This window comes from Eumetopias jubatus, unplaced genomic scaffold, assembly GCF_037043125.1.
Source record: "Eumetopias jubatus isolate StellerSeaLion01/CBP00866 unplaced genomic scaffold, mEumJub1_p1.0 scaffold_6, whole genome shotgun sequence".
Taxonomy (NCBI): domain Eukaryota; kingdom Metazoa; phylum Chordata; class Mammalia; order Carnivora; family Otariidae; genus Eumetopias; species Eumetopias jubatus.
The window spans coordinates 26,910,260-26,932,159 of record NW_028274812.1 but is presented as its reverse complement, the minus strand read 5'-3'; the positions used below and the strand labels follow the sequence as shown (position 1 = coordinate 26,932,159).

Here is a 21,900-nt window from a genome sequence, read left to right as displayed (position 1 = left end):
GTCTTTAGATTTTCTAAGTAAAATAGATCATGTGATCTACAAAGAGGCAATTTTACTCCTTCTTTTCTGATTTGGATGTGTTTTATTTTATTTTTTTTCCCTGCCTAGTTGCTCTGGGGAGTATTTCCAGTACTATGTTAAATATGGGTGGTGAGAGGGAAGAATGTGTAGATGATTTTTGTCATAAAGTATGAATTCTTGATGCCAATTTTCATGCTATCAAAAGAAACTGAACAACAGGGAAGGCTATTATTCAGCCATGTTTTCTTGGCGGGAAATGATCTGGTGTAGCAGAGACACACATTCTGAGTTCTCTTGGCGGACCAAGAACCCTGAGCGTTATCAGGCCCTGCTCTTACTGACAGATTAGACAAAATGCTGACACTTCTGTTGTTTCAGTTATATATATCTGTGTTGAGTTAATACCTAAAGCCACAAAGGAAAACATTATTGGCTTATGCATAAGAAGCAGAAAAGCATCATAACACAGTTGAACCCCAGTTAGGAAAATTGGGGTTAGCTGGAAATGAATGGGGACCCATAAAGCATGTCCAGAGACCCACCAGGGAACTCACAGGACCCAGCATACAGGTATGCTAAGTCTTATTGCATGGTTCAGATTTATTACATGATTCACCACTAAGATTATCATGGCAACATAGTAAGGACAAGTCAGATTCTAAGGGCAGAAGACACAGAATCAGGGCTAATCCCTGTGCAGGCTTCCATGTGCTCTCAGCCTCCCCTGAGGGTCCCACAGAGCATTCTCTGATCCAGGAGTGAAAAATGCAGCAACATGAGTATGATGTTTCTCCCCAGCAAAGCCCATTGGAGACCCAACTAAGAGCCGGCCACGTAGGTATCCTCTGCCTAGCACCTACCAAAATCTCAGACTCCCCAAAGGAAAGCACGTGTTCAGAATAACCCATGTTGTTTGCATAACCTAGGCACAGTGAATCACTCTTCATCAGTTAACTGTTGCCTGGGAATATTCTGAGAGCCAAGTTCCCAGATGTTGGCCAAGGGCTGATCTCTTAAGCAGGCCTTTCTAAGGCAATCTCGAGCCTGTTAACTCTCTTCTGCACAGTTATGAAGCAATTAGTATATGCCATCAGGGCTTATCTAAACCTTCCCTTCCCTATAATTATGTGTTCAGAATCCCAGAGGCCTGCATGTTTCAATACCCTGGAGACCCATCCATTACCTCAGCGCTGCATTCAGCGGGCTTTGCCCTCATCTCTCTCTGGAGCTCTTTTCGCATTTGTAACCTTCCTGCAGCTCCCCCTTCAGGCAAAGCTGAGGACAGCATTGCAGCCCCGCCCCCGTCCCGTCAAAAGGCCAGGGATTTCCTCCAGTAGTAGGTCTTTTCCCAAAACCCCATGGAAGGTGCTGGGAGTATGGGCAACCTGAAGGGTAGAGACTTGATGTTCTTAAAATTCTACAACCTTCCTCCCTTAGGAAAAGGCCAGGCTCCAGTGTTTGATGTATTTGAAGCGTTTCTCAATACCGACAACATCCAGGTCTTTGCTAATGCAGCCACAAGTTACATCATGTGCCTTATGAAGTTTGTCAAAGGACTGGGTGAGTGGAGTCTTCTTTTCATCCCTCGTGACAGCTGGGGGCCCTCTCCTAGATGACTTTGTGTGGAAAGCCCTGGAGACAGGCCCATTGCCCGCCTGGAGCAAGGAAGCCAGTCACCCGGGCTTTAAGCAGATGGCAGTGTGTGTTGTGTATTCAGAAGCAGAAAGCTTACTGTAAAAGCAGCTTGGATTCTGTCCAGGGTTGCTATTTTTCATCATGTGCCTGGAATACTCTTGTAACGTAGCATATTTTCAATCTATATGTTACTTTACTCCAACTTCATTTTGAATCTTAAAATATTCAGCATTATTTTCGATAATCGCCCCTATGCAGGAGCCGCTGTAGTCGGTGTCACGTAATTAGCAGCCTGAGCTGGAGTTTCCCGCTCCTCCTAAACAAAAATTAAGGATGCTTCCCCCTGGGCCTTATTAGTTGTAACATTTCTTTGGAGGGTAAAAGTCCCCCTTCTTCGAGGCCTTGTGTGTTTCACAGACTACCAAGCTGATTTTCCACTTAATTTAGCAATGCTTGAACAAAGTAGAGTCTTGCTATACAACATGACCTGCTGTAGCAGATTTTTTATAGAGCACAAGTTTATCTGGGGTGAAATGGAAGGGAGGGCAGTTAGTGAAACCAAAAATTTTAGAAGCCACTTAAGTCTTAAAGTTTTGAGAACCTCACCATGGAGTGCTCTTAGACCCTGAGGCTAAGAACAATTGGAAGAAGGACAATATATGGTTCATAATTTTTTTTTAATTTTTGCTAAATAATCAACAGTTCATTTGCAGAAAAAGACCGGACACAAAGAAGCTAGATGACTTCATTCACATTCCCCTTTTTGGGGAGCAGGAGCAAAATGCAAGTTTCAGGATAGAGGCAACAAGTATGATCTGTACACCATGGTTGTTCTAGTCTATCACTTATTCCATGTGCCCCATTCTGTTGTCATGTACACCCCGGGAAACGGAGGACTGAGCAGAAGGACAACCATGGCCACTTGCTAATCAATTTTACAAACTAGGCTTCGGAGGAAGATTTCTTGTGAACAACAGCATCAGATTTTATTTATTTTTTTAACTCTGCTCTACATTAAATAGAAACCAAAAAATTTAGTATCTCCATCATAAGAAGACCTTAAAGTATGATCTTTGTGTCAGGTAGTAGAAAATTCAGTTCTTGTATAGGAAAAGCTCACTCCTGGGTATCTCCTTTCTTCTTCCCCAGCCGCCACACTCATAGTCCTCTGACACTGGATGGTGGGGGGGGGGTCTCACACCGTGCAGTATTCTGCGACACCAGCTGGGTGTCCCATAACTCAATTCAATTCTGACACTCCCTGGAGTTAGCTCAGACTCTACAGCTTAGGGGCTCAGTCCCACAAGACTGCCCCCTCCACTTCACATGCCAAAACAAAGGTAGGTCCCCAGTTTACCCACAACTCTGACATGGCTACACTTCGGAGGTTCCATGACCCCCACCCGTTGGATTTGGTTAGTTGTTGGAACAACTCACAGAACTCAGGGGACATGTTTACCAGTTTCTTATATAACGAAGGATATAAGGGATACAAATGAACAGCCAGATAGAGATACATTGGGCGAGGTCCATAGGGTCCCAAACACAGGAGCTTTTGTCCCCATGGAGTGGGGGCGTGCCACCCTCCCAGCATGGAGTTGTGTTCACCAACCCAGAAGCTCTCTGCACCCCGTACTTTTGGAATTTTTATGGAGGCTTCATCATGTGGGCAGGATAGATCTTTAACTCTGTTTCTAGGCCCTTTCCCATAGGACACGGATAGGGGCTGAACACTTCAAGCTTCTAGTCGTGGCTTGGTCTTCCTGGTGGCCAGTCCACATCCAACAGCCCACCACGTGTTGCCTTGATTAGAAGACCCTCCTATCATCCAGGAAATCCCAAGGATTTAGGAGCTCTGTGTCAGGAATTGGAGTCAAAGACCAAACATTAGAAGGCAAGATGCTTCTAGTACTCTTATTGCTTGGGAAATTACAAGGGTTTTAGAAGCTCTGTGCCAGGAACCGGGAGCAGAGACCAGTACATGCGTTTGCTATTGTGTCACAGCCTTATATTTCATTTCAGAATCATTACTGGCATTCTCTCATTCAGTGAACTGTTGAGTGCCTGCCATGTGGGTACGGCAGCCTGCAGGTACTCTGAAGGTAAAAAGATGAATAAAACACGCTTCCTGCCTATGAGAGGCTCACAGCCTCTTCTCAGAAACACACATAAATCAATAATTACAATTCAGTAAGATGAATACTTCCGTGGAGGCTAGTAAAAAGAAAAAAAAAAAAAAAACAAAAGACATTTAAGCAGAAATAAAGAAGCAGCTGAGAGAGATGTTTGATAGTGGGGGCCGGTGCAGGCTTCAAAGAGGAAGTGACATTTGAACTTTGTGGAGTAAGCTATAGGTTTGCTTTTCTAAAAACAGGGTACATTGGAGGTACCCACAAAGTGAGTGATGATTTGGAAAGAAAGGAAGGGGGCAGTTGGGAAGGGTTCTGTGTGCCACATCAAGGATCTAGAATGTGTGGGGAAGGACGCTAAGAGTGGTACAGTCACATGCAGTGTTAGAAACTGAACTCTGGCAGCCTCGTGTCCCCATACATGGCGATGGGGGGCTGTAGGCAGAGAGAGAGTAGAGAGGGTGGGATTGGCTCCGGCTCGTGGTGGAGGTGGGATCTGTGGGGCTTGGCACTGCTCCAGTGGGGGCTAGGCGAGGAGGAACTGAGCATGGCTCCCTGCTCCCCCTACAAGGACTGGTGTTACCCAGAAATAAGGCGTTCAAAAGGAGAGCAGGTTAGGTGTGGAGGAGAGGAAAAAGTAATGAATTCTATCTTTGGACATTTGGATAGGTTGAGCTTCTGTGAAATTCCATTCAAGTGGAGGTGCCTAGGAGCAAGTTACAAATTTGAGATTTTATCTTAGGGAGGGAGTTGGAGGCAGCAAATAGAGAGGCAGAATAATCGGTATGCACATGGAGGATGGTTTTTTCTGTGAATTATAAGGTGGAGTTACTTGTATGGGGCGTGGAGTCTGTGGGAACTGTTGAGTCCCATTAGCCATGCTGGCTGTGTCCCGCCCCGGCCCCCAGGGGGCGCCATTTGTATAGACTTTGATGTGTAACGCAGCAGCCTTGGTTTAAAAAAAACAAAAAAGAAAAAAAACTGGGATGCTCACTTTGACCAACAGGCTAAGAAATGAATTTATTTTTAATTCCCACCTGGTTATTTCAACATGAATTTGACCTGGTCTGTGTTTTTATATTGTAAAATATGTTAATCCAAACCAGGAGCTGGCAAACAATGGCCTGCAGGCCAGATCCAACCCATTGGTAGTTTTTATAAATAAAGTTTATTGGAACACAGCCATGGTCATTTGTCTATAACTAGTTTCGGGTTACAACGGTAGATTTGAGAAGCTGTAACAAAAACAGGGTGACCCGCAAAGCCTAAAGTATTTACTGTCTGGCCCTGTACACAAGAAGTTTGCCAATCCCTGATCTGAAATACAAATGTTTATCTTTTCTTTTTTAAGGAGAAATATGCCTCTCTGTCTGAATTTTAACTAATGCCTAGTAATTAGGTCTGTTTACCCACAGGGGAGGATGCCTAGTGGCTACGACTGTAGACAATTAGAAACAATTACAGTACCATGGAATGATTTTATTAAAAGTACAGGAATAGATTCATTACATGAGAAGAAAAATGGTAATCCTCAACTACTATTTACCTATAGAAAATCGAGATGCCCTCTACAGACCTGCGAAATCTCTAGATATGTACCACAAAAAAATAGAAATCATTTCAATTCAATTCCGTAGTCTCCATCCCCAAGCCCCAGATGTTTAGACTCTACCCAGGGGCTTTATTTATCATCACCATTTAGTGCAGAGCACTGGCAGCAAAAGGGTCCTTTTCCAGAGAGAGGCCTAGTGCTTCATTCCAGCCCAGTGCATGGCTTGTTGCCAGGATCGTCCTTGCTCATCTAGCTTCAAAGTCACACCATCCGCAGCAGGGGCGCGATGAAGGGAGTTACGGTGTGCCCAGGTCCAAAAGAATACCAGCCAGCCACTGAAGGAATTGTGGTAGAATACGGGAAAAGTGTGGTTTAGTGAAAAGGGGAGTTACAAAATGGGATAATCCCAACAAAATAAGATGCACGGTATGATTCCCAACTGTATTTAACATGTACACATGCATATGGGAAAAAATGACTGAAAGGATTCTTCTCGGGGTCGCAAAGTTTGGGGTCATTTTTTTTTTCTATTTTAGTCAACATTTAATGAATGAATGCTGTGTGAATAAATAGGTCTTCCATTGAAGGGGAATGCAAGAGTAATTTTGTCTGTCTGTCTTCCAGGGGAGGTGGACTGTAAGGAAATAGGAGACTGTATCCCGGGACCCGGAGCCACGGCCCCAGACCTGTGCCTCCCGGCCCTGGATTACCTCAGGCGCTGCTCTCAGGTACCCTGAGCTCCAGGCCCTGAAACCCGCCTCGGATGATGCTCGCAAAATGGGCACGGATGTCTTTTGTCGAAGCCCAAGAGAAACACTTTCTGCTGACTCTGAGGAGATTGGGGGCTTAGATCTGGAGTAGGAATTTTTGTCCCCACCCCTTCCGTGAAGGAGAGAAAGAAAGGAACAAACATGTGCTAGAGCACACAATTAAATTGAAATCTCTGAAACTTCTCACGTATACTCTGACACGGGAACTGCCATAATCTCTCTATTTGTGTCAGGCTGTAGGGAGAGGGGTCATGAGGCCCTGGACGTCTTCGTGATAGGACGTGGACGGTGGGGATGCCACCATCGAAGAGAGACAAAAACAAAAGAGGGGCACATTCAGTCAAGATCCGGTGAAGAAAGGCCATGAAACCACACTTATCGAAGGGAACAGCAACCTTCGTTGTGCTAAATCCAGTAATTGCCATTATCCCGAGAGGATGCTCCCTCCTGAAGCCCTTTCTCCCCCAGGCTTCAGTAATGCTCTCAGGAGTTGCCCTCCTATCCGTGCAGGTCGTGTCCCCAGGCCTCTTCCTGTCTGTGGAAGCTCCCCCTCGGTGATAGCAGCGCTAGTGTGAAATCCCAGGGCTTTAGAAAGGATAACCCAGCCCCAGCTTCTTCCCCCCAGCTGCCTCCATTAGGCCCCACATGACGGGACCCCAGCTCCCTTGCCACCCTCAGATCCTTCCCTCTCACTCTGTGTTCCAACCACACCGACTTTCTTCCCCCTCAGATACATGGCGCCCTACTGCTCAGGGCCTTTGCTGTTCCCTCTGCCCGGAATGTCCTCTCCCCTCATCTCCTTGCGACATTCCTTATCTTCCTGGATCTCATCTGAAACATCACCTCCTCAGAGAAACCAGAGCTTAAGTATCTACCAGCTCACAGCCAACGCTCCCACATACCCTGGTCACTCTAGTATCACCTAATTTTTTCTATAGCCTTTATGTCCAAAATTTTATTTATTCTTTGTGAAAGGATCATCGTAAGACCCCCGCAGACAGGACTTTTGTCTGCCTCACCCACAGCTCTTTCCCTAGCACAGCAAGCACAATTCTAAGCCATGAAGATCCTGGGGAGTTTGGCCCACTAATGAGGATTCCTGGGGGACTGGGCTCTTGCAGTGAGGGGAACAAAGAACCCAGGGCAGGCTGTCATGTCTGCTGCTGATACCTTCATCTGTCCCCCTGCTGGCCCACAGATGCCTCCCTTTCCCCACTTACTGTTGGCCTCATTGCCTTGGTGTTGAAGCAAGGGAAGGGGAAGTCAGTCTGGTGCCCCATTTACCTATAGACCCTCTTCTCAGTAATCCCCATAGAATACTTTCCTATAGGCAAAAACTCGACATGTTTTGTGGTTCCCTGGGTCGGTTTACAAAAGGCTATAAAACTCATAGGTAATTGAGATGCTGAAAAAGTATCCCTAGAGCCTTTTTCCTCTACCTTTTTGTTTCCACTAAATGCTGTTTCATCTGCTCCCTGGGATAGATGCCTCTCATGAGCTATACCATATGAATCCAAATCACAAACAACCTCAAAACTTGCATACATTGGGAGCTTTTCTGCTTTTCCCTAACCCCAGTATTGCTGGAATACAATTTTATTCTTCTTTAACTCCCCAAGTGCAGCTTTTCCGATATATAATTGCAATTTGGTATTTCGTTATTTAGTTACTGGCCAAAATCTACAAAATGCCCCTGAAGCCAATATTCCTTAGTGGGCGACTCGCTAGCTTGCCTCGGAGACTTCAGGAGCAGTCGGCGAGCAGTGAGGATGGAATGGAGTCGGTCCTGTCTGATTTTGATGACGACACCGGTGAGTTAAATTGACTGAACTAGGTTATTTGCTATGTTCATATTCCGAGATGCTTAAGCCATGAGTTCAGTAGCTTATAGGTCATAAGAATGATCATCCATTTATGTTGCTACCGTTTTTAATTTTAATAGCACAGGCCTACCTAAAGTTGCCATGGACTGCTTAGGAACATCATTTGATGTCTTGTCTCCAAACCCATCCTTTTTAGATGGATGCCTCCATCCAAGCTCAGTGCAGATCTGCAGACTCCACTAAATATAGTTTCTAACTCTGAATTCTCTATAATTTAGCAAATTGGAATGCGGTTACATTGGTACTTAAATTGGCTGGTAATTGTCTTTAATACCTTCTAGGAAACACAATCATTATATAATTACTTCCTGCAGGACTATTTAGTTAGAGACTGGGGAAATTAAGCCACTACTGAAGAGAATCTATTTGTGACTGGTGGAACTGAAGGCTCATTAAAAGAATAATTTTATAGAATGTGTTTCAAATTAGTTCCCATGTAATTTCCTGTGGATTGGAGCTCAGTCTAGTAACTTTGGGAAATTTTCACATGGTTAACTCACGCTCATGCTTGTCTTCTGATTCAGTCGACCCTGCCCTGTTCTAGATCTAGAAGTGGAAATTATATCCTTAAAGGGGACCAATAACTGGCATAGGTTGATTCAAATCCTTGCAAAAGGAGTTTTGGGGAAGGTTTTTTTTTTAATTTGCTTTTTTATTCGTTTTTAATTTTTTTATTTTTCTGTTATAAATTCACTTAGAGTAGCGAGAGGATTTACAGTTTTCCATAGGGATTATAAACAGTAAAGCCTCACTAGTTGAGACTAATTTTAAGGAAGAACCATAGGAAAGAATAGCTAATGTAGAGAACAATTAAAGTGGAAATTGGCTAGATGTTGCCTAATAGAGGTTTCATTTAATGATTAGTTAAGAATAATTTTTACTTAGCCTCTTAAACCACCAACCCAGACAACTATAAACAGAAGCTAATGTTGTTTATCTATAATACAGTCTTTAAAACAGTTGTAAATGGTTTGTGCGCGTAGCAGTCAGCAATCCTCTTTCCACTGCGCAAATCATTAATCCATTGTTTTTTTCTAGGCAGCCCATCTTCTTATGGATAAAGTTCAGCCAAGATCTATGTCACGTTGTCCACATTATCATTCATTGAGACCTTTCAATTATAATTGAAATTATAATCTTCATAATTATATATGAAGCATAGCTCAGAGAAAAGAATGGAAAGCAAAGGCTTCAACTTAGTATTAAAAATTGATACGCTCTTAGATGTTACTCTTCTTGTTTCCAAAAGCAAATAATTTTTTTCCCTATTGAAATTTCAAACATGGATAAACCTAGACAGAATGGTATAATGAACCTTCATGTACCCATCACCCAGCTTTATGTCCACCCGTATTAGCTTATGGCCAATCTATTGTGTATATTTACACACACACCCTCACTGTCTCCTCCCTCCACTCACATCCTCTATTTTAAATCAAATCCCAGACATGATAGCATTTCATCCGTAAATGTTTCAGTATGTGTTCTTTAAACGTAACAAACATGACCATAATTCCATTATCACACCTAAAAATTAACAGTAATTATTGAGTATCGAATATCCATTCAGTGTTAACATTTCCCATTTTCTTATGTCAGTGAATTTTTGGGATTCACATAAGATCTGCACTCTGTGTTTGGCTGATAGGTCTCTGAAGTCCTTTTCAATCTCTAGATTTTCCTCTTCAATTCTTTCTCACTCCTTTGCACTTCATTTATCGAAGAAGTGAGGTCCTGGGGCCCGTGGAGTTTTCCACGTGGACTTTATTGGTTGTACCCCATAGAGTGGTGCATTACATGTGATCCTGGCTTCTGCATTTCCTATAAAAATTAGCTTGTTCACACCTGCTTATATTTTGAGGTTCATGAGGCTTTGTCCCCTAGTTTTATTATATTTGTGGGTTCATGTGGGTTTAGCTTCCTATAAATGGGGATGTTCAAAATTGTGGAAGTAGGTTTTTTAATGGGAATGTTCATTTTTTTTAAGATTTTATTTATTTATTTGAGAGAACGTGAGCATAGGGAAGGGACAGAGGGAGAGGGAGAAGCAGGCTCCCCGCAGAGCAGGGAGCCCAACGCGGGGCTCCGTCCCAGGACCCCGGGATCATGACCTGAGCCGAAGGCGGACGCTTAACCAGCTGAGCCACCCGGGCTCCCCAGTGATTAATGGGAATACTTAAAAGCTGCCATCTTTTGACAGTTATCTTTCACAGGAAAATGAGAAGTATTAGAATTAAAATGTGGGGTGAGCTATTTTTTTTTTTACTCTATTCTAGGCACTTTAGGATGAAGCTAGAGAAGTCGAGTCCTTTCTCTGAGGCACTTATCTGAGTGGCAGGTTCACAGATTTCCAAAGGCAGGGGTGAGCAGGAATGTTGGCTCAGACAGGGCTTCTGTAAATGGCAAAACTAAAATTGTTCAGATCTAATAAAAAGCATCTCATGCTTTTTCCCTTCCCTAGTAATGAGCAACACTAAAAGTGAGTATGTTATTTTATTTTTTTATTTTAATTTTTTATTTTATTTATTTATTTGACAGAGACACAGCAAGAGCAGGAACACAAGCAGGGGGAGTGGGAGAGGGAGAAGCGGGCTTCCCGCCGAGCAGGGAGCCCGATGAGTATGTTATTTTAAAAATGAAACTCTGAAGGGGAGGGGGAGAGAGGTGTGTACCGGGAGGTGTGCCGCCCTGGGCGTGCGATTCTGTCAATGCGCGGGCACCGCTCCCCATCTGTGAGCAGTGCATGAAGTGATTCGCAGGTACCTGGGCAGAGAGAGCGCCAGCAGTGCCAATGGCAAGGTGGCAGGTAAATTCAAAATAGTGTGTAGATTGAAAAAAAAAAGAGAGAGAGAGAGAGAGAGAGAGAGACATGGACCTTTGAAAAAAATGGGGCACGAAGAAGAGCAAAGAAAACAGACTAGCACACACGAGCAACAAAAGAAAAACTGGATGACTCGGACTTCATCAAAATTATAGACTTTTGTGCATCAAAGGACATTACCAAGAAAGTGAAAGGACAATCGAAAGGAGAACATGTTTGGAAATCCTATTTCTCATAAGGTTTTAATATCCATAATATATAAAGAATCCCTAAAACTCAATAAGACAATTTAAAAATGGGCAAGGGACATGAATAGATATTTCTCAAAAGATCAACAAATAGCCGATGAGCACATGAAAAGATGCTCCACATCATTAGTCATCAGGGAACTGTAAATCAAAACCACAATGCAATGCCACTTCACACCTACTAGGATGGCTATGGTTAAACAAACAAGTGTTGACAAGGATGTGGAGAAATTGGAACGCTCACAGGAATATAAAACGGTGCAGCCTCTATAGAAAACAGTTTGGTATTTCTTTAAAAAGCTAAAAAGAACTACTAGATGACCCAGAAATCCCTCTCCTGGGCCTATACCCTAAGGAATTGAGAGACTGAAACAGATACTTACACTCCTATGAACGTTCATTGCAGCCTTATTCACCACAGCCAAAGGTGGAAACAACGCAAGTGCCCATCAACAGATGGATGAACAAACAGAACGTGGTACAACATACAAGGGAATATTACTCATCCGATAACACAGTACAACACGGATGAACCCGGAAAACATTACGCTAAATGATATAGGCCAGACACGGAAACACAAATACTGCATGATTCCACTTATATGAAATATCCAGAATGGGCAACTTCATAAAGACAGAAAGTAGATGAGAGGTTCCCAGGGGATGGAGTGAGGGGAGAATAGAAGGTTACTGGTTGCAGGACTTCTGTTTGAGATGATTTAAAAAAAATTTGGAATTAGGGAGTGGTGATGGTTGCACAAAACCGTGCATGTAATGAATACCACTGAATTGTATATGTGAAAAGGGTTAAAGTGGCAAATTTGTGTTATATATTTACAATAAAATAATTTTAAAAAAAAAGATATACTAAGATGATACAAAAGGATATTTCATTATTTTGGTATTGTCAGCTCCCAAGAAATCTGACAGTTATTTCAATATAGTAGAATTTACCACATCATCTTCTTGCTGTAGGAGGATGAGAAGAAATTTTGGGGCTTTTTTCCCCTTTGACTTTGTTAGAGCATGTAAATCATAATCTGCCCATGCTTGTAGACACTCAGGGCTACCACACCATATAGCACACTTCTACACTAACAGTGTTCAGTTTGAGCTTATGATGACTCCGTATCGTGTTTGACTGGATTTCACCGAGATCTGCTTCTTGGGTTCCAGGGCTGATAGAAGTCTGGATCATCCTCCTGGAGCAGCTGACAGCAGCTGTGTCCAACTGTCCACGTCAGCACCAACCGCCAACCTTGGATTTACTCTTTGAGCTGTTGAGAGATGTGACCAGAACACCTGGTAAGAATTGCTATGTCTATCTTTTGTGGGGAGTTGTGATACGTACAGCTTTTTTCAGGAAGGTATATCCATGTGTCTCCCCGTTTCACAGCTCTAACCCTAGACTTGGTACAGAGTTTCATGCATAGTAGATGCTCAGTAAATACTTGTTGAATGGCAATGATGCAGTGATGGTTAAGATATGTCCTGTTATTGTTGACATGTCTTCCCACCAGTCCATTTACAGATAATGTATGCTATCCAGTTAGTTTGGGTGTGTTGGATCCCTACAATAACCAGGCCAAGGTTATTGGCTTTGTTCCATGATTACAGCCTTCCTCTTTAGCTGGATCTCACATGCTCTTGGCCCCAGGGCTGTCAGTAGGGCTCGCTGAGTCTCCAGTGACATAAACAAACCACTCAAAAGTATATACCATATTAAGACAGCAAGATCTTGAATGTACAAAGGTCATAGATCATTAGACTGAGAAAGGGACATGTAGGGGCGCCTGGGTGGCTCAGTCAGTGGAGCATCCGACTCTTAATTTCAGCTCAGGTCATGATCTCAGGGTGGAGCCTGCTTAAGATTGTCTCTCTCTCTCTCCCTCTCCCTCTGCCCCTCCCTCTGCTCGTTGCTCGCTCTCTCTTTCTCTCAAAAAAAGAAAAAGACAGGTAATGATCACCTAGTACCTTGATAGTACAGGAAAAGAATGGCCCTGAGGAATTTATTTCTTCTTCTGAATTAATCAAATTTAGCATGTACACTTAACACATGCAAATTTTCCCAAGATCCAAGCAACTATAGAAATTTTAGTTTTCCACAGTCAGAACCACAAATGAACCCACTAGTTAATTCCATAGTAATGAGTTTTGTATTTATCATAAACTGATGAAGACTTGATAATTGATACTGTTTTAAGATCCATTGCAAAGTTTATAGCAGAATTTTTTTCAGAAAAGCCAGCATAGCTACTCCCATATGTCAAAAAGTTATGTCTTTTATCCAAAAATAAGCAGGTATTTTATAGGATTAATTATATGCCTCTCCTTCACTAGTCAGTACAAATTTCTATTTTCACATTGCAATTAAATGTGTGTGAGAGGCACTTAACCTAATTAATTCTACTAGAAATCTATCCTCAAAGGAACTTAATAGTGATGAAGACAAAATGGGTATATAATGAGTGCTGAAATATATTGAATACCAAAAAAAATTATGAACACCCTAAATGGTAAGAGCATATAAATATTCCACAGACGTTAAAATGAGTATTTGTGAATAGTATTTAAAGTATATATACTATGGAGTGCAATCACAACATTATGAAATTTTGTGCACCTGTAAATACACATGTACATTCAAAAAGACTAGAAGTCAAACATGAAAAGGTGATTATCTCTGTGGGTAAGGTTTCTTCTTTGTATTCTCATGTTGTTTTCTGTGTTTATTAGAAAAAGGATGCCTACTTTTGTAATCAGAACTTTAAAAATCCATCACTTTCACAAGGAGTTTCATTATAGCATTGTCCATAAAGCAAAAAATTACAACACCTTAAATGTCTATCAGTAAGGGAACAGATAAGTGACTGTTGTGTATACATACAATGGAATTACGGTATGTGGCAGTAAAAATGAGGAATATCTAAATCCGCTGACACAATGATCTCTAACACATGTTAACGTGTTTCTTGAGGTTTCATATAGATATTTGTATGTAAACTTTAGGGGATATTTTCTTATATGTGTATATGCATCTGTATGTTTCCATCTGGGAACTGGAGTTAATCAGATGATACTTTAGCTTTATTAGTAGTAAATGAATTTTTTTATGAATTCATGTATCATTTGCATAACTAAATTCATACAGAAACAAAAAAGAGAGAGATTGAACCCCACGTCCGGCTCTGCGCTCAGCAGGGAGTCTGCTTGAGATTCTCTCCTCCCTCTGCTCCTCCCCCAACTCACGTGCTCTCTAAAAAAGATCTTAAAAAAAAAAAAGAAAAAGAAAAATGCCACTGAAGACCATGTATTCCCCAATCAGTAGTAAATTCTCAGCCAGGGCGGGGCAGGGCGGGGGCCCTCCTGTGAAAGAGCTGGGCCATGCCAGGCCATGATGGTAACTTCTGTTTCCCTACAGGAGAGCTGCTGTGATCACAGTTCTGATGCTGACTTTTCTTTTTCAGGACCAGGATTTGGTATCTATGCGGTTGTTCACCTCCTCCTCCCTGTGATGTCCGTTTGGCTCCGCCGTAGCCACAAAGACCATTCATACTGGGATGCGGCTTCTGCTAATTTCAAGCATGCCATTGGCCTGTCTTGTGAGCTGGTAGTGGAGCACATTCAAAGCTTTATACACTCAGGTACCAATGCTCCCACAGCAGTCCTTGCTGAGTATTTTTTTCATGGGAAGCATCACTGTCTAAAAGTGCTTATAAATACCAGTGTGTGATTTTTGTCTGGAAATTAGTAAAAGAGAATTATGTGGTCAGTGCCAACCTTCTCCTGGATTATCAAAATGCAAATTGATACTTAAAATACATATGTGACTAAAAATATAATGCCATCTAGTAGATCTATGCATGAGAAGAGGGGAGGCAAGTTCAAGTATATAATCAATTAAAGAATTAGCCCTGTAGTCTGGAAGTGAGAGGGGGGGTGTATCCTGCTGCTTCCTCTGAGAGGCTAAATGGAGGAGATAAGATTTTAGCAAAGGCTTCAATTATAGGCAAGAAGTTGCTTAAGAGGTTGGGGTGAAGTGTCTTAACATCTGTGGCATTTTGAAAAAGATCTGAAAGTATGTGGTGGATAGTATCCTGAAGTCAGAAAAAAAGAAATCACTGTTAACCTTAGATGTTATAATTCTATATGCCTTTGGCTTTTTTTTTATAAGGAGGTAAGGGACTCCCTTGTTGGAGAGGTTAGAAAAACTCGTGAGATGTTCACCCCGAGGGAGATTCAAAAAGCAAAGAAATGGGTAGCTCTACTAAATTTAATAAGGACAACTTGCCTCCACAAAAAAAGAACATTAATTGAGAAGGAAAACAAGTGGGTGTTTCTACATGGAAGCAATTATTGTCCTTAGGGATAGATGTTCTCAACTGGATCATTGCTTTGCACAGCACAATACCATTGAGGATTCCACTGAAAATTGGATCTGTGTCATCACAAGGACTTCAAGGAAAAGAATACACAAGTATTCCTTGAATTGGGAAAATAGAACGTTATTTGGGGAAGTCTCATTTTCTTTGGGGATGGTGTACAGACTGAAGCCAGACTGAGAAGTTCAAGATAATGAGAGAGGATTTGTTTGCCAAGAGCATTTAATTAGTCTATCAGGCATAAGGAAAGTATAATTTCATTTTTCTCTTTTCTTTTTAAGAAGTTAAATTTTTTTTTCCTAGCTACTATTGAGGCTGTATGTGTTCTAGTCTGTGTAAGTAGATGAATTATATGCATAACATCGAGAAATGTACATCAACACATCAAAGTAAACCACATATTTCATCATGAAATGATTAATACAGGCTGAAATCAAGTTTAAGAAAATTACTTTTTCCACCCAGATATTTATATGTCTTTTTATCACTCAGACTTTCTCCTTTTGCTATAGATGCCATTTCAACCCCCTCCTTTACAACAGAGTTGAGTGACATCTTGGTTTTACTTTTCCATGTAGACATCAGGTATGAGAGCATGATCAACACAATGCTGAAGGACCTGTTTGAGTTACTGGTAGCGTGTGTGGCCAAGCCCACAGAAACCATCTCCAGAGTGGGCTGCTCCTGTATTAGGTAAGGAAAAAAATTCCCTAGCTCTCCACAGGATTTTTTTATTATGAAATCTAAGGCAATTAAGTTCTTTTATTGTAGCAGTCCACTTTTTGGATCGCTTTCTAGAAGTAAAAATATCTGTATGTATATGCCAATAATTCCTCATTTCAGTCTTTAATCAACAAGTATTTATTGTGTAAGGCATTATAGGAGAGGTCCTCGGCTGCATGGAAAGTCAGCCAAGGTCCCTGCCCTCAAGAGGCTAGTAGCCTTTTCTAAAGGACATAACAGAGAGAGACGCATAGAAAATAACAGGAAGGAGTTACTATACATGCCAAAGAGGGCAGGAGAGCAGATGGTCAGGAAGATCTTTTTCTATTAATGACACTTGGCCAGATCCCCTGAGGTGGGCAAGATTTTGCTAGGTGGGGACTTGCAAGCAAAACATCACAGACCTAATTATGGAGATCAGAGTCACAAGTAACAAGAGGGTTTTGGTTATTTTGGTTATTTGTCTAGGAGTAGTAGAAAATGGGGCTAGAATGGAAAATCTTGCATTCGAGCCTCAGTTGAAACATTGCCGTATTTGTCATGGGGACCCATTGATGTTTTTGTAGTGAAATGCCTTAGGAAATAGTGTTGGGACAATGGAACACCAGTTGGTTTGAAGACAAGAGTAGTAAGAGGCAGCAAGGCTTGTGTGGAAGCTTTGGAATAAATCTGTGCATGCTTCTGTAAGGGCAACAACACGTACAGATTCAAGACTCCTTTCCTTGTCTCTTGGAGCAGGTACGTCCTCGTCACCGCGGGCCCCGTGTTCACTGAAGAAATGTGGAGGCTTGCCTGCTGTGCCCTGCAGGACGCCTTCTCCGCCACCCTCAAGCCCGTGAAGGTAAATTGCTTGCAGAAAGAGCCAGAGCAGGTTCCCATCTTCATGCCTGTCAAGTGGGGTATCTGGATACTGCCTTCCTCCTCTTAGCAGGCAGTCTCCCTTGAACTCCTACAGAGGGGGGAGAAAGAAGCTGTCAGATCAGTGCTTTTGGCCCAGACACAGGGATGATGGCAGCTCCAGGACGGGGCCCGGAGGCACCCAGGGAACCTCTGCTGTGTTTCTCCCCAGGATCTGCTGGGCTGCTTCCACAGCGGCACCGAGAGCTTCAGTGGGGAAGGCTGCCAGGTGAGGGTGGCGGCCCCCTCCTCCTCCCCCAGTGCCGAGGCCGAGTACTGGCGCATTCGAGCCATGGCTCAGCAGGTAAGGACTGGGGACTTCTAGAAGATTCTTCCTGTCAGTCTTGTATCACCAGACTGCCTTTCATTCCCTTAGGGAGATACCCCTCCTGGCTCTGACATCTTATCAGTACTGTTCTTGATGAGGAATGACTAACCCAGTCAACAGCATTATAATCCTCTCCACCATCTCTTTCTCAGTGCGTCCTCCAGCACCCAGATCAGTTAAAGTCCTTTCTCTGCCTGGCCACTACACTTCACACACCACCTGACTTGCTTGGACTCCTTATATTATCCGTATTTGCTTGAATATTGATGTTACTTACAGTCTACGAATGCCTAAGGATGGAAAACCTCTTTGGGTTTTTTTCTTGTATCTCCCATACAGAGCTTAACATTTATAAGCTGCTTAATTTCAGTGGAATGTAACTCATAAGTAAAATTAAAATATACGTACCCATGCAGGGATCACCATGTACCAATGACTTTTTTTTCTTCTGGCAGATGTCAGAAGTCAGAAAAGTTGGTTGTAATCTCCTGAGTAGCAGAGAACATATTCTTACCTTGGTGTTCCTAGAGCAAGGCATATGGAAGACACTTAGTAAATGTCTGTTGAGTCAGAGAGTTACTAAATCACAAAAGGCCTTCCAGCATTAGCACTAGCTACAGACATGCCCCCAAATACTTAAGTGACATGTCAATCTGTCTCTAAGACTGCATGGGGCTTCCAGCAGCAGGATTAAGCACTATCCCTAAATTTACACATATTCATAATCGTGAGTGGTTGTTGAGAATTCAGTCTATTATGTATTGGCAACAGACATATTTGAAGTATGTCTTCATATGCAGAAGATATTTTGCAAATGTGTGTGGTATGTTTAAAACATGAAGCAATTTTTATAAATGTATATGCAGTGTTGGACTGAATTATTGGATAAGTATTCTAATTCTTTAGAAAAATAAAGTGAATTGGGGATTATATTCAAAGGCGCCCTTTCTCTAGAAGATCTGTTTAAGTCCTTAATAAAAATCTCTCCTTAGTACATAAATAATCCAGGATATCCTGATTATCAGTTGAGAAGTTTCCTGGCTAGGTCCAGTTTCTAAAGGACTTTCCCTAACACCCCTCACATAGTGGATCAAGAACCTTCCACCTTCAGCTTCTCCCATCATCTACTGTCCACATTCATGACACCCCAGGACATGATGGCTCTTCTGTTCAGAAGGGAGACAGCACATACCACGGACGCATCCATGGCCAGTCCGCAGAGGTTGGAAGGGAAGGAATGTCATAAAGCTGCAGTGAAGACCCACTTCCATCCACACGGCTGTGGGGGACAGCTGTAGCAGAAGGGCACCAGAACAAGAGGTGGTCCTCTGACAGGATAGCTTCCCTAATGGGAATCCATTACACTGCTAAAGATTTTCAGCATGAGCTTACAGTGGGCTTCCAAACTCATCCCACCGCACAGCAAGAACATGGAAACTTCTTCTGAAACAATAGATCATTAATAGAGAAGAAAGGCAGAGGCCATTGAGTGAAGATTTTACTTTGTAGTATTTTCTCTTCCTCAGTCCCCAACCTTTCTCTTCTATCCACCTTTCAGATAACCCAGATAATTTGATAATTCTTACAAAATTTGGAAAGAAAACATTCTAAGCAGACTTCTATTTTCAAAGGGAAGAATCAAGAAGTGTTTACTGTTTTCTTAGTCACTTCTCCCACAGTCCCGTAGAGTAGCATGGCCACATCTGTAGTCCCAACAGGAGGTCCTAATTAATTTCTTATTCCTGTGTTGGATGGAATATAATACCACAGAGATGTCAAAACCAGAGATTTTTTACAAACACAACCCCTCTTTATTTACTCTCAACATTAAATATCAGTGCTTGCTAGTTCGAGTGTAATGAGTTATCACGTGATAAAATTAGTCATGTTATTAGTATTAGTGTCAGCTGCTAACTTCTGAATATTTATTCTTCTGTTGTAATGCTATGCGTATGTAATACACACATATTAACTCTCTCAACAAACACACCAGGTAAGAAACCATTATCAACCTCACTTCATAGGTGAGGAAATGAGTAGGAAGAGTAAGCAACTTACCCAAGGCCACTCAGCTAATCCCTGGTGGAGTCAGGTTGAGGATGATGGAGCTCTGAACTATACCTTTGCAGGTGTTTATGTTGGACACCCAGTGCTCACCAAAGACTCCAAACAACTTCGATCATGCTCAGTCCTGTCAGCTCATTATTGAGCTGCCTCCTGATGAGAAGCCAAATGGACACACTAAGAAAAGGTAAGCAGCTCATAAGCTTAAACATGTGGGCAACTTAGAACAAGGGAAGTCCATTTATTTTCAGTTGTGGCTCCTTGTAATCCAAGCTTTGGCTAAGAATACTGAAAACATTTATAGAGTCATTTAGCAAAGGTTTTTACAGAAAATTGTTCACTTTTTAACCAGAGCTTCCACGTTTCACATGTACTAGTTTGCCATAACAGAGTACTATCCACTGGGTGGCTCAAACAGAAATGTATTTGCTCACAGTTCTGGAGCCTAGAAGTCCAAGATCCAGGGGGCAGCAGGGTTGGTTTCTTCTGAGGCCTCTGTCCTTGGCTTCTGGATGGATGCTTTCTCCCTGTGTCTTCACATGGTCTTTCTTCTGTACATGTCTGTGTCCTAATCTCTCCTTATAAGGACACCAGTTACAGTGGATCAGGGCCCCACCCTATTTTTCAAGACCTTATCTCCAGATACACAGTCACACTGTGGTACTGTGGGTTTGGACTTCCACATATGAATCTGGAGGGGGACACAACTGAGTGTGTCTATAGTATTATCCATAGCATGCTTTTTTAAAAAAAAATTTGTAGTGTGAGGCTTGATTCATGTTGTTTTGGGGGAGAAATACATCAACTTCTCCTGAGCAGTCCAGCTGTCAGGAGACAAAAAGATCTGTGCCCTGCCACATGAATCTTGCCCTTTTTAGATTTATTTATTTATTATTTTAGAGAGAGTAGGGGGGAGAGGCAGAGGGAGAGAGACAGAACCTGAAGGAGACTCCCCACTGAATGCAGAGCCCAATGCAGCCTGATCCCCGACTCTGAGATCATGACCTGAGCCGAAATCAAGAGTCGACGCTTAACTGACTAAGCCACCCAGGTGCCCCTAATCTTGCCCTTTTTAAATACTACCATTTTGCCTAAAAAAACGATTGTTCCTAGACTTGACGATAATCGCCATGACTGACATTTCCCATTTTTAAAATTCCAGCACACAAATAGTAATGTTGATAAGTATTTGAGCACTATACATGAGATACAGTGGCTAGATATCTCCCCTCCCATTTTATCCATGGGGAAACATTCAGAGAGGCTAGGCCATCTATCCAGAGACACACAAACACAAAGGCATGGAGCCACTTGGCATTCTTGGATTTGACTCATTACAGAACAATTCTTAACTTAGCACAGGATGTAGCACAAGATGGGTTAGACCTAAGGAAGGATCATGTATATACCGTCAGGCGCATCCTCAAAGGTCCATGCTGAAGTCACCCATGGAAAAAAAGACCTAAATCAAATTGATTATAATATTAATAAAGAGAAACCTGGGGGGGGCGGAGCAAGGTGGCGGAGGAGTAGGAGACCTAGATTTCGTCTGGTCTCAGGAATTCAGCTGAATAGGGATCAAACCATTCTGAACACCTACGAACTCAACAGGAGATCGAAGAGGAGAGTAGCAACAACTCTCTGAACAGAGAAGCGACCACTTACTGGAAGGTAGGACGTGCGGAGAAGTGAATCCGAGGTGATATTCGGGAGGATAGACGGCGGGGGAGGGGGCCTCCATCAGCCGCTTCTGGCAAGTGATAGAGCCACGGAGCACAAAATCCGACCTTTTAGAAGTCGGCTCCGCTGAGGGACGTCGCTGCAGTGGCTAAGCGGGGGGTGGAATCCTCCCAGGACAGTGTGGTCTCAGGACCCTTGGGGTCACAGAAAGACCGGGGGTGCCTGAGTGCAGCAGAGCTCCCAGGTATCGGAGTGGGGAAGCCGGCTGCAGAGACGGAGCCGAGGCGCAGGCTTGCAGCTCGGGGTGGCCATAAACTGTGATCCGCGGCCCAGTCGGGCCACTGCTCCTCCAGCAGGGACCCAACAAGCGGCAGAGCCGGGGAGACTCCCCTTCCTCCCCCGGGAGGAGCGGCGCGGGAACACACCGCAGGGATCTGCTGGGTTTGGAGATTCCACACGGGGTCGGGTGCCAGAGATACAACCGCTCGGTCACAGGCCGGGTGAGCACAGACTGTGGCCGGAGACCAGGGAGACAAGAGTGACTGCTTTTCTCTGGGGGCGCACTGAGGAGCGGGGCCCCGAGTTCTCAGCTCCGACGGGTGGAGATTGGGAGGCCACCATTTCCGCCGTGGTCCTCCAAAGCTGTACCAAGAGCTTGCAGGGAACAAAAGCTCCTGAGAGCAAACCCGAGCAGCTTGCTTAGCCCAGACCGACAAGGGCGGGACAATTCAGCATCCGGCAAAGACATTTGGAAACCATGGCAACAG

The 21,900-nt window shown here is 43.1% G+C and overlaps 1 protein-coding gene across 2 annotated transcripts in view; it reads left to right on the top strand.

The window, feature by feature from the left end:
• Positions 1-21,900, top strand: part of ARFGEF3 (ARFGEF family member 3) — a 173,475-nt gene that overhangs the window by 136,354 nt on the left and 15,221 nt on the right. For both annotated transcript variants that reach the window (XM_028121412.2, XM_088024244.1), the window contains 9 exons: positions 1,459-1,581; positions 5,962-6,065; positions 7,774-7,918; positions 12,236-12,364; positions 14,527-14,703; positions 16,020-16,134; positions 16,903-17,005; positions 17,234-17,365; positions 19,519-19,640. In XM_028121412.2, the coding sequence (XP_027977213.1) occupies positions 1,459-1,581; positions 5,962-6,065; positions 7,774-7,918; positions 12,236-12,364; positions 14,527-14,703; positions 16,020-16,134; positions 16,903-17,005; positions 17,234-17,365; positions 19,519-19,640 (1,150 nt within the window). The remainder of the gene's footprint in view (positions 1-1,458; positions 1,582-5,961; positions 6,066-7,773; positions 7,919-12,235; positions 12,365-14,526; positions 14,704-16,019; positions 16,135-16,902; positions 17,006-17,233; positions 17,366-19,518; positions 19,641-21,900) is intronic.